Source organism: Equus asinus, chromosome 20 (assembly GCF_041296235.1).
Source record: "Equus asinus isolate D_3611 breed Donkey chromosome 20, EquAss-T2T_v2, whole genome shotgun sequence".
Lineage (NCBI taxonomy): Eukaryota > Metazoa > Chordata > Mammalia > Perissodactyla > Equidae > Equus > Equus asinus.
The window spans coordinates 27,495,841-27,508,040 of NC_091809.1; the positions used below are offsets into that span (position 1 = coordinate 27,495,841).

Below are 12,200 nucleotides of genomic sequence, written 5' to 3' on the forward strand. Positions count from 1 at the left end.
TTAGAGTCGCCAAAGAGCCCCCGGCCTCCCGGAGTCCTCGAGTTCCAAGAGACTTTAGAAATCACTCGATGACCTTTTGTCGATGAGGAAACAGGTTCCCAGAGGTTGGGTGGCTCGGACATCAGCTGTGAAAATTTGGACAACACACTTAACTTCTCTAAATTTCCTTATATGAAACAAGGTGATAGCATCGCCTGCCTCCCGTGGTTGGGACAGCGACATGAATGAGGAAATTCGTGAGGCGCAGTGTCTGGCAGAAACCACTCCACACATGCTGGCTGGCTCTATGACCATTTTATTTGCACTAGAATCCTATTCTAACCCCTGACCTGGTGCTCATCCTACGACACTGCTCGTCCCACCCAGTAATGGGCAGAGGTCATGGAGAACCGAAACACAGACAATCTGTCTCAGAAGGTCCAGGAGCCTGCCTCCAGTTGCCACAAAGCAGGAAACATCTTGTTAGAGCTTCTCTCGTTTAGATTTTTTCCACTTTATTGAGGTATAACGTATATACAAAAAAATTGCACACTCTCTCACTTAAATTTGACCCCGCAGGTGCTTCCTGGATGCCTCCCGCACATGAACTGCTGAGGGAGGTCTGCAAGGGAAGGGACGCGGCTTTGCCTTCAAGTAGCTTGCGTTACCTCCACAGACTTTATGCTCCGTCACCTGCCTTTGCCACTAAACAACCGTGAGACTTGGAGCAAGTCACATAAGCTCGGAAGCCATGTCGCATGTGTAAGGTGGAGATGCTGTGCCGTGACGGAAGTAAAACAGTGTTAGCCTGACACCAGGCTAAGGCAGGTGCTTGGTAAATGTAAGCGTTGGTTGATGGTGTGGCTACTGGTATTGTCGCTGGATCTGAAGCCAGAGGATGGATGGGATTCAGAGTTGGGGAACCATCTGCACAGAGGTGGCGGTTGGAGCCACAGGATCACGATCCTCTAGAGAGAGGGAGTAGGAAAAAAGAAGAAGACCCCAGGCAGAATCCTGTGGGAGGGGCATCGCAGCAAAGAGCTAGAGACAGGTGGCTTCGGTTGAATCCTGGCTCTGCCATTTATGAGCTGTGTGCATTTGGACAAGTAACATAACCTCTCTGTGCCCCAGTTTTTTCATCTGTAATATGAAGATAATAATAGTACCCACCTCATGAACCTATTGTGAGGATTAAATATGTTGATACACATAAGGTGCATAGTGAGTGCTAAAAAATATTCGCTGTCATTATTATTAATATTCTTGGTACGGGAAATGGAAACACGAGGAGGAGGAAAGAAGAGCAAGAGAGACAGAGGAGAAGTCAGGCCGTGCTAGGTCACGGGAGTTACCAAGGGGGAGAGGGTGTCAACCAGAAAACAAACCTGTGAGGAGGGAGATGAACAACTCGTCGGACCGGACTGTAAGGAAAAGGTTAGGGATATTTGAGGCCAGAGCTTGAGCAGGTGGCGAGGAAGGAAACCATAATCCAAGAGAGAAAGAGAGGGTCCCCAGCAGAGCAAAGAGGAGAAGGTCACATAGCGGACTGCGGAGCCTGCAGCTCCTGAGGGGGTCGGCTGGGGGGCAGCCGTCGTTGGGGTGCACCTACCTGGAAGGAGTGACGGCCCCGGCATGGCTGCGTGGGGACCCTTGCCAGCAGGCTCCCGAAGGTCCCTGCCGTGCTTTAGGCCCGTCGCTTTTCTGTCTCCAGGAAACTTGGTGAGAATTGACACTTGTATCTTAGATCAGTTGCCTTAGGAAACTGCTCTCAGAAAAGAGAACTTCTCATCTTTCATCATCAGACCGATGGTTCTGCTTTTGACTTGTTTTCTGTAGCTTTGCTGCATGTATTTTCGCCTGCTTCCTTGGTCGCAGGTCTTTCCAGCTGTTGTTGGTTGCCTTTGGGATGACAGAAGCCCTTGACCCCAGGAAAGGAACGCCCTTTCGTTACACAGTCTTGTCTGAGAGGCACGAAGTGACTTTGGAGTCAAAACAAACCCTCCATAGCCCTTTACTTTTGAGCCAAGCAGGCCAGGATTTAGGGTGTCTCTGTTGGTGTCTAAAGTTTGTGGAGGAGTCATTTTCACAAATCTTGGGACTTTTTCCCCGGGAGATGGCACTCACCAGATCTCAAAGTCTGGTAGAAGGTGATGTATTGTTTCGTCACTTGGGGCGACGCAGACCAACAGCAGCGTTTGGGAGAAAAGGCCTGTAAGTCATTTCCTCCTTCGGGAAATATTTACGAAGACAAATACTGTTAAGTGACAGGATCTGCACTACCTTACGGGGTGCCGCTGTGCACACGGCTAACACAACCTGTCCTGTGCAGAGCTGAGGGTCTGCTGGGGAAGCCCCATGGTGGGACTGAGCTTCTTCTTAGCCCTGTGGTGGCAGGCAGTGCCTCTTTGAACGCCCAGCAATCCGAGAAACCCAAGATCCAAGCAGCAAACAAAAAGCCACTGCTAAAGTGCCTCGAACATGCAGACAGGGCATTCCACTCGTGACACACGGAAAATGTCTTCTAGTCGTTTCTCCTGGTTTCTGCCGTGAGAAAGCCACCCCCTGATGCCTTTTCTCGTTGCTCTCTGAGTTGTGTTGGAGAGGGGTTTGGAGGAGGTTCAAGTCACAGAAGGTTTTTAAAGCAGATGTGGGGATGTGGTTGGCTCTGTTTTGGGGGAGTGTTTGGGTGCTTTGTGGATGGGAGACGGCAGGAGAGGGTGTGGGGTCCGGGTGGACAATGATCTGGGCAGAGCTAACATCTAGATGGTCTCTCTGCTTCCTTTCTCCCTCTGCTCGAGAACACCCCCAACCAAGCAGCCAGAGTTCTCTCTCAAATCAAATCACGCTCTACCACTCCTCTGCTTAAAACCCTTCTAAGGCTCCCCATTGCACTTGGGATAAAACCCAGACATCCTGTTATGGCCTATAAGGCCCTCCGTGATCTTTCCTCATCTACATCTTAAATTCATTTGCTATGAGTCTCCCCTCTGTCCCTATGCATCAGCCACAGGGGTCTCTTCTGTTCCTTGGGCACATCAAGTTCTCCTCTACCTCAGGGCCTTTGCACATGCTTTTGCACTGCCTAGATTGCTTTCTACCTTTATAGTCTTGTGTCTCAGCCCACAACTCATTTCTTCAGACTGGCTTTCTGTGACCACCTCACTGAAAGAAGTCCTGCCAAATTACCCTCAATCACCCAGTTTATTTCTGTAATTGTATTATCCAAACCTGTGATTATCTTATTTGTTTCTGATCTGTCTCTCCCATCTAGAATGTAAACCCACAAAGTTTTCTTGTCTATCTTGCTTCCCATGACATCATTGCTGAATAAATGACTTGATGGGTCGACTGGAAAAAAATTAAAAAGAGTCTGTGGGACTTGGAAGTGGGCAGGGGAAAGGTACATGAGAGGGACGAGTTAACTCCTAGTTGTTGTTGTTTTTGTTCAGGCATCTGGGTGGATGGCAGTGCCACTTTGCTATAGAGAAAGGAAACATTGGGGGAAAAGCAGATTTTTGGGGAGAAATAGATTTCAGTTTGGGATAGGTCAATTTTGAGGTGCTGTGATTTCAATATACAATGTATATATGGTATGGATTACAGAGACAGGGCTCCCCCCAGCCAATAGATGATAGTAAAAGTCATGGTAATGGGTTAAATCATTCAAGGAGAGAGTGTAGAGTGGGAACAGAGCCCTGAGTAAGTATTTAATAATCAAGTAGTGCAGGAGTGGCTAATAGAAGAGGCAGGGCGAGTGGACACAGAATTGAGGGAAATGAGGAGAGTATGGTGTCATGGAGGGCAAGAGACCGGACTGAATTAGGATTAAAAAATACTCACAAGACAGAGGAGTAAGGAGGTCGTTGGTATTCTTAGCAAGAGCAGTTCCGGTGGTGAGGATGATGGTGGCGATGGTGACGGTGGTGATGGTGAAGACAGTGGAGGTGGCGGTGGTGATGGTGACAGTGGTGATGATGGTGGTGAAAATAGTGGAGGTGTTGGTGGAGGTGATGGTGATGGGGACAGTTGTGCTGGGGGTGCTGGCACTGATAAAGGTGGTGGTGGTGGCGATGGCGACAGAGGCAGTGATGGCAGTGGTGATGATGGTAGTGAAAATGGTGCAGGTGGGGGCAGTGAGGGTGGTGGTGAAGGTGATGAGAGCAGTCATGATAATGGCGAAAGTGTTGGTGGTGATGTGATGTGGTGGTGGAGGTGATGATCGTGGTGGTGAAGGTGGTGGAGGTGGTGGTGATGATGCAGGTAGTGGTAATGATGATGGTGGAAGCCAGAACGGAGTAGATTGAGGAAAAAATGGTAGGTGACGAAGAAGAGAGACAAATGCGGTCAACTCCAGAAACAGTTGGAGACAAGTCTGAGAGAGAGGGAAGGTGAACAGAGGGCCTTCCTTGGACGGTTGGAGCATGGTGGAACTCGCTGGCCTTTGGTCATGTCAAGGCCATCAGTGCTATGTGGTAAGTGTGTGGGGCTCCCCACATCTCACTGGGCCAGCAGGCATGCAGCGAGGCTTCCTGTTCTCTCTCCCTGGGGTCCTCTGCGGGTGGGATGATAGTTGGAGGAAAGAGTTGATCAAGAAAGACGGGTGGTGTCACCTAGTGGTCAGGCCAATGCTGTTACAGACTGTTGGCTCAGAGCTAGACTGCCTGGGTTCAAGTCTGGGCCCTGCCACTTCTGAGCTGTGTGACTTTGGGAAAGTGATTTAACTTCTCTGTCTCTCAGGCAACTCTGATGTGGGGTAACTTTGATAGTCTCCTGATTGGTGTCCTCCTGCCCCACCCTCCGCTGTGCAGCTGAGAGAGCTTTTCTCAAACACGAATCTGAGACCATCGCATGCTTGCCTTGCAGCCCCACCGATACTCTGCCGGCGAAATGTGCTTGGTAGGCACACAAAGTACACCTGGTCTGGCCCCAGTCCACCTCCCCAGCCTCATCTCCCGGTTTTCTCCCTCAGGCTGCCCACCCACCCTGACCTGCTTGCCCAGGCGTTCCTGAACACCACATGATCTTTCCAGCCTCCAGGCCTTTGCATGTGTGGTCACCTCCACCTGGAATTGCCCTTTTCCCTCCACCGCTCTGCCCCTGGCCAAGTCCTTCAAGTGTGCACGGTTTTGTACATCCTTCCTTGACCTCCAAGGTAGACCCCACACAGCCCCGCTCTGCCCCCTTCCCCACCCCCAAGGTGGAGTTAAGCTCTCCCTCCTCCGTGCACGCCACACTTAATCAAATCTAAGGCATCGTGAACTTTAAGGTTCACCATTATTTTACATACCACCAAACCTAGGAACTCAACTGTGACACAGTGCCTTCTTGTTTTTAGAATTTTCCTTTTATTCTTATTGAGTGAGCTATTGTAAATTTATTTAGAAATGGATGCATGGATGAAAAGGAAATAGAAGTGGAAAATAAGCTGGTTAAGATATTCTTGACATTTCTTTACTTTAAAGTAAAATTACTTTAAACACAGAGCTATCAATGTTTTGATGTCCATGTTTCTCTACGTCAGTAGCTCTCAACATATGGTCCTGGGACCAGTGACATCGGCATCACCTGGGAATTTGTCAGACATTCAGATTCTCGGGCCCTGCCCCAGACTTGATGAATCAGAAACTCAGGAGTGGGCCCAGCAGGTTGTGTACGACAGCTGCTCCAGGTGAGTCTGATGCTCGCTCACGTTTGAGCACCCAGCTCTGCACGGTATTCTCCTCTGGTCCATCAAGAGTGTGGCGATGTGATATTTACCAAAAGTACCCAGAAAGGAACCAGAAGCCACTGCTGACTCTCTACTTCCCTCACACTGTTTATAGTACAGCACTCAAGTATAAACCAAATGTCCCTAGCCTTTCACTTGTGATGACAAAATGAGGTTAGAATTCCTTTTTGTAACCAAATTATTACACCATAAAACTCCAAGGGCTTTCTTGTTGAAAATCAGACTCTCTAAAAGTGTCTTCTCAGTTATTTCTGAGAGTTTCCTGCAGTCCACCTCATAGATGCCCTTTCCATCCATCCACCCACCCACCCACCCATCCACCCATCCATTCATCCACCCATCTACTCACCCACCCACCCATCCATCCATCCATTCATCCACTCCCCCTCTCCCCCACCCATCATTCCATCCTTCCATCCACTCATCCATCCATCTTACCTTTCCATCAATCCATTCACCCACCCACCTTTCCATCCATCTACCATCCGTCCATCCATCCCAGACTTTTCCCTTACTGCCAGACATCTGTCTTTGCTATTGTTGACCTCTGCAAGCAGTCTGTTCACTCACATGTGCTGGTTCCTCTCCCTGACACTCTTACAGTGGACTCAGGTTGGAAATGCTGCTCTCTCTGCTTCCTCCCAGCACATCTCGACTGGGCTGTGATGTTTAACAAGGCTTTACTGAGGTCGGAGGTAGTCTGATCCTGTTAAATATAAGTCAGACCCTGTTCCTCTTCTGCTGAGAGCCCCCATGACTTCCATCTCACTCAGAGTAAAACCTGAAGTCCTCACTGTGGCCTGTAAGGCCCCACATGGTCTGCCCCTCTCATCTCCTTGCCCTCAACTCCTTCCAGTCTCCCCCTCCTTTTCTCTCATTCAGCCACACTTACTCCTTGTCTTTCTTTAAACATGCCGGGCACACCCCTACCTCTGGGCCTTTGCATTTGCTGTTGCCTCCACTTAACTGCTTTTTCCCCAGATACCTGCAAATGACCACACGGCTTGCTCTCTCACTTCAAGTCATTGCTCACACGTCCTGTTCTCTGTGAGGCCTTTCCTCACACACACACACACCACACATGTCCCATCCTCTTTGCCCAGTTATTTCAGTCATCGTACCCATCACCTTCTAACATACAAAACAATTTGCTTATCTACTTTCTTTATTTTGTTTCCTGTCTCTCTGCATTGCTGGAATGCCAGCTCCGTGGGGCAAGGATTTTGGTTTGGTTTATTCATTGCTATAGTTCCTGGAACTCACATAGGCTCTCCCACACAGCAGGTGCTCCATAAATATTCACTTAAGTGAATGAATGGGCACAGAGAGTAGTTCTCCACTGCTTTCAGAAGTGTCGCCCCTTGGTGACGTCCAGCTCCTGACTGGCTCTGGAGGCCCCCGGGTGGTGGGAGCCAGCAGCTAGGCGCTGACAATGGGAATCTCTGGCATCTGCACCCCTGAGTCCAGGCTCAACCTCCACCCTCACCTCAGAGGGGCTGCTCTGTCTTCGGTTCAAGGGACAAAAGAGCAACAGAATGGGCAAAAATCCCCGTTCTCATGGAGTCTTCTTTCTTTTTCAGGCTCTGTTCCTTCTACCTGGAATTCCCTTTCTCTCTGTAACCCTAGGATCCCTGTCAATTCCTCGACACCAAGAGGGAACACTTCCACCAGAAAACCTTCATAATAGTCCCAAAGGGAGCCGATAATAATTGATAGAAATTCCTTCATAGTGCGGCTGTCTTGGGACAGTTGCCTACAAGAAGATCTGAGGGAGGAATTGGGATGTCTATGATTTGTTGGGGGATCAGGGTTGGGATGTACTTGATTTGTTAGAGGGATAAATGTTGGGATGCACATCATTTTGGGGACAAAGGTTTGGGATGCAAACGACCTGTTGCTGGGCAGTAAGTGTTGGGATGCGCATGAGTTTCTGGGGGGTAAGTGTTGGGATGCACATTAGTTGCTGGGGGGTAAGTGCTGGGATGCACATGAGTTGCTGGGGGGTAAGTGCTGGGATGCGCATGAGTTGCTGGGGTGGTAAGTGTTGGGTGACTTACTGGGGGGTAAGTGTTGGGATGCGCATGAGTTTCTGGGGGGGTAAGTGCTGGGATGCACATGAGTTGCTGGGGGGTAAGTGCTGGGATGCACATGAGTTGCTGGGGGGTAAGTGCTGGGATGCACATGAGTTGCTGGGGGGTAAGTGTTGGGATGCACATGACTTACTGGGGGGGGTAACAGTCAGGAGAAGGGTTCTGAGGAAGCAGGATAGGGATGGGAGTGAGCTAAATAAGGATGTGGGCTCAGCAGGAGAGTAGCCTCATCTTAATTCCATGGGGGAGCCCAGGAGTATGCGCCGTGGAGTTGACCCATCTTGAGGTGCGGCCTTTGATCCCCCTGTGTCAGTCAGTCATCTGCTGTGGGAAGTCCCTGGTGGTGGGGTGGGGACATGACATAACCTGTGGGCTGTCCTGGGGGTGGGGTGGGGACATAACCTGTGCACTGTCCCGGGGGCTGGGGGTGGGGACACAGCCTGAGAGGGAAAGAGATAGATGGGTCCGGGCAGAGCACCGGGCGTGTCCACTACAGTGATCAACCCTTTTTCTGCGTTATGTTTACCCACTACCTCAATTGTGGCTACTCAGAATGTGAATGTCATGTCCTCTTCATTTCAGTGTTCAAAATAACAAGGATTTCCCCTAAGCCAAGTTGCATCATCACATGATAAACTCGGAGGTGAGCAGCTTCCACAAGATTCTTAATTCTTACAGCCTTGAGGATCATTGTGGCAGCCAGTTTGTCAGTTAGGATAAATTCATCTAAGTGTTGGTGTCGATCTCTAAAGAGGATGTCATTGGTGCCTCACCCAGATCCCATTTTCTGGACTATTTCCTAGAACCATTTCCATGAAAATGTACTTTTTAAAAAAAATGGAAAATATCAAATTTTGTTAATTCCATGAAAGTATTTCCCCCTAAAGAACAAGTGGATTTTCCTGTATGGACTCATGCCCCAGCTGTTGTGGGTTGGTTACCACTCACATCTGCCCCTTCCTCTAGCGAATTGCCCTCCGCTGGGCAGGGGCTGCCTTCGGAGGCTGTTGTCCTCATCCTTAGGAGGAATCCTGCAGCCAATGACAGTCTGAGCCGGGAGTACCAAAGGCCAGCCCCTTGTCTCAAAGTGGGAGCAACTCTATGGTGTCACTCATGCTCCAGGGTCCCCGTGGGGTCAGGATGATGTTGAATCCAGCTGAACCCACATCTTTGTCCAACGCCTCCATCTGCCTTACCCTGCCTTCCTCACTCCCTCTCTCCCAGGGGCACCCCCAGTAAGTCACGAGCACCCACACCTGGCTAGGGAGCCTGCCTAACACAGTCCTCCCTGGTTGGGTTACGTCACTGAACTAGGAAAACATAATTCAGTTTCCAACTTTGGTTTTATTCTGAGACAAGATTTAGAAGTACTATGCTTAGATTAACGCAAGGCACAAATAGGATCCCTATGAGCAATAACTGTATTGATGACGATGATGGTTGAAGCCTGTTTGGACCCAGATGCAGAGGACTTAGCTCTTACACCATACTGCCATCTTCTGGGAAAACTAGAGAATAAGAAGTTCAAAGTCGCTTCAAATGCAGGGCTTAAGAAGCAGGACTGAGGCATGGATGAAGGTCTAAATTTTTAGGGCATGAGGAACCGATGCATGTCCTACAGAGATACTAAGTACTTCTTTCTAATATCATCTTACATCTATTATCACGTTCTTATTGCACTTGAAAATTCAGGTTCGGTGATGCTAAGTTAATAAGCTAAATGTAGTAGTGAGGGCCTGGAAATGGGAATCAGGAACCGAGTCCTCACATTTACCCATCCATCCATCCATCTGTCCACCCATCCAGCAAATGTTTAAGATACGACTTCTCTGTTCTTGCTGATTTCATGTCAGGTTGATTCATTTTACTCAATCTTAATTTTCTCACATTTAATATGGGGTTAAGTTTGATGATCCATTTACTCTTTAGGGGAAATACATTCATGGCATTAACAAAATTTGATCTTCTTTTCATTTATTTATGGAAAAAATACATTTTCATGGACATAGTTTTAGGGAACAAAATCAGGTATTGGGGCAGAGCAAGCTTGGGAACAGACAAACATCAGGGGAGAAGAATAAGGATGTTGCTGTGTAATTAACTCACAGTGCTGACAGAGTCTGAGCAGCTATCGTAAAATATACATTACTTCAACCTTAATGACTTCACCACACCGCACTATATGGAATTATTTATGAGGCCCCTACTGACGGACGCTTAGGCTGCTTCCCGCCTCACCTCGTAAACAAAGGCTGCTGCGTGAGCATCCACACGTGTTAACACTGGGATTCTGTGCAAATATTTCCTTAGAGCAATTTGCTGGATCTGGGCCAAAGGGTAAACACATGAACAATTCTGATTTATTCTGGCCAAATGGTGCTTTAAAAAGATTCATGATTTATATGCGCTCTTGTATGGATCGCCTCCTCTTCTCTTCGGTAAGGGAGGGGCTCACGCCTGAGGGCTATGGGGATGGTTGAACACGACACCCGACAATGGACAGATGGTACCGACAGCCACGTTTCCTCACAGCCCAGGGAAAGAGGACACCACGAGCCATGCAGGGCTGTGCGGGTGCACTCAGGCACCGGGTGGAGAGCGGGCGCTGCCTGGAAAAGAGGGTGAGGTGCCTCCTGGTTCCCATGGGAGGATGTGATCGGCTTGAGCAACTCTGCAGGCTGCCAGGGCACTGGAGCCTGCTGCTTCGGGATGAGCAGGAACTGTGCCTGGTCCCCACGAAAAGATGACTGTTCGGCTTGGGGATCATTTCTGTGGGAGTAGAGTGGGGAGCCATTCAAAGTTATCCTGGTTTTCCCCAGATGCCAAGGCAGCACATAATAGTGGACCTTAATTTTAGGCCTTCTACCATACCTCTGAAACAATACTGTCGAGTCCAAAGAAATAATAACGACTCATACAAAAGCTCACCTCCTAGACACAGGCAGGATTCATACTGAGACTTCCATTTATCCTCATCTGCGTACAAGCAGAGAGGAGGATGGCAGACCAGATCGACTGTGGGGAATATCTGTCCTTCTTTTTTGACCGCCCAGCTCATCGCCTCACTTCCCGTGATTCTCACTGTAGAAGTCAGATCCTGTCTTTCCTTGGCTCCCATGTCGCACGGGTCTAGGCTCCACCAAGCAGATGCCCCATCACTTGGATCCCAATCTAGCAATGCCGAGAGCGAGAATTTTGTGGGAACAATGCTGGTGAGGGTAGCAGCAGCTACACAAGGTTTTCTGGGGTAGCAGTGCCAGAGGATGGAGAGTTAGCAGCCAGTGCCCAGGGCTGGCCACATCAGTGCCTAGGCTGTGGGGTCTGTGCCTGTCACGTGGAAAATTACCTTAATGCAACTACACCAGGCGAGCCATGTTGGGGGGTCACAGAATGGAGAGGCTCAAACTGAAGTGCTTGAATCACAGGGTTTGCTAAATAAAGTTATAACACACAGTGATAAGAAGACGAGAGATGGAGTCAATTAACACACTCAGGGCAAGCGGACAGACCATGCTGAGTCCTGGGTAGATGATGTTCAGATGTCTTTCTCTCTCTTTCTGCCATATCAGGCTTTCCTGCTGCTGACGTGGGCATGAGGACAGAGCTGAGGTTTGAGCAAGGGGTCCTCAGGCAGAGGTGCCCTGGATCAATGACACATGCCTGCTCTGTCGAGTGTATGTCAGACGAGAGATGCAGCCTGCAGACCTATGGAGACACACTGGAGACACAGGCGACAGCACACTTGGCCACAGCTATAGCTCGCCAAGTAGCCTGCAGGGTGGCCATGGCACTTCTTGGGCGAAGACACGTGGGGCCAAAATCAGCGTCCCCAGTGGGCGGCCAACGCAGCCCTCATGAACACCGAGTGCTTCATATGCCTGTGTATACATAGAGAATTGTGACTATCGGGCGCCTCTCGGTCCTTCTTTCTAGGTTAAGAAAAGAGAGAAATTTGCTTACTGGTGACCTATCTATACTGACAGCTTATGAGTCTCCTCCATCCCATCTGTCTTGCTCTCCGTAGCAGAACTGAAGTCTTGGACAACACACGCGAGCCCCAGTGCCCAGCAGTGCCGACAGGGTTTTCTCTGCATCAGTCTGCAGCGTGATTTGGGACCCTAATCTGGGTTGCATAAACTCCTGAAGAGTCTTTGAGCGACTTCATATTCAATGATAGATTCATGTTCAGCCTAAAGTACTCACAGTTGGTTTCTATTTTTTGGAACTAAGAACCCTCATTGACATAGAAAGTAGTACAGAGTGGTTGCAGGCCACAGATTCTCAAAGAAACGGTAATTTGGGATTGGCGAGTGGTCTGGTTGGGGCTGAAGGCAGTGAAAATCCAGCTAGTATTAAGGGGTGGGGCGCTGGTAGGGGTGAAAAAGTTAAATAATGACCTCTGG

At 49.2% G+C, this 12,200-nt stretch overlaps 1 protein-coding gene across 1 annotated transcript in view; it reads right to left on the reverse strand.

The window, feature by feature from the left end:
* ADGRE3 (adhesion G protein-coupled receptor E3) overlaps positions 1-1,833 on the reverse strand; it is a 52,568-nt gene extending 50,735 nt beyond the window's left edge. The window contains exon 1 of the mRNA XM_014861664.3: positions 1,589-1,833. Within this exon, the coding sequence (XP_014717150.1) occupies positions 1,589-1,613 (25 nt within the window). The 5' untranslated portion in view covers positions 1,614-1,833. The remainder of the gene's footprint in view (positions 1-1,588) is intronic.
* Positions 1,834-12,200: the final 10,367 nt, after the last annotated feature.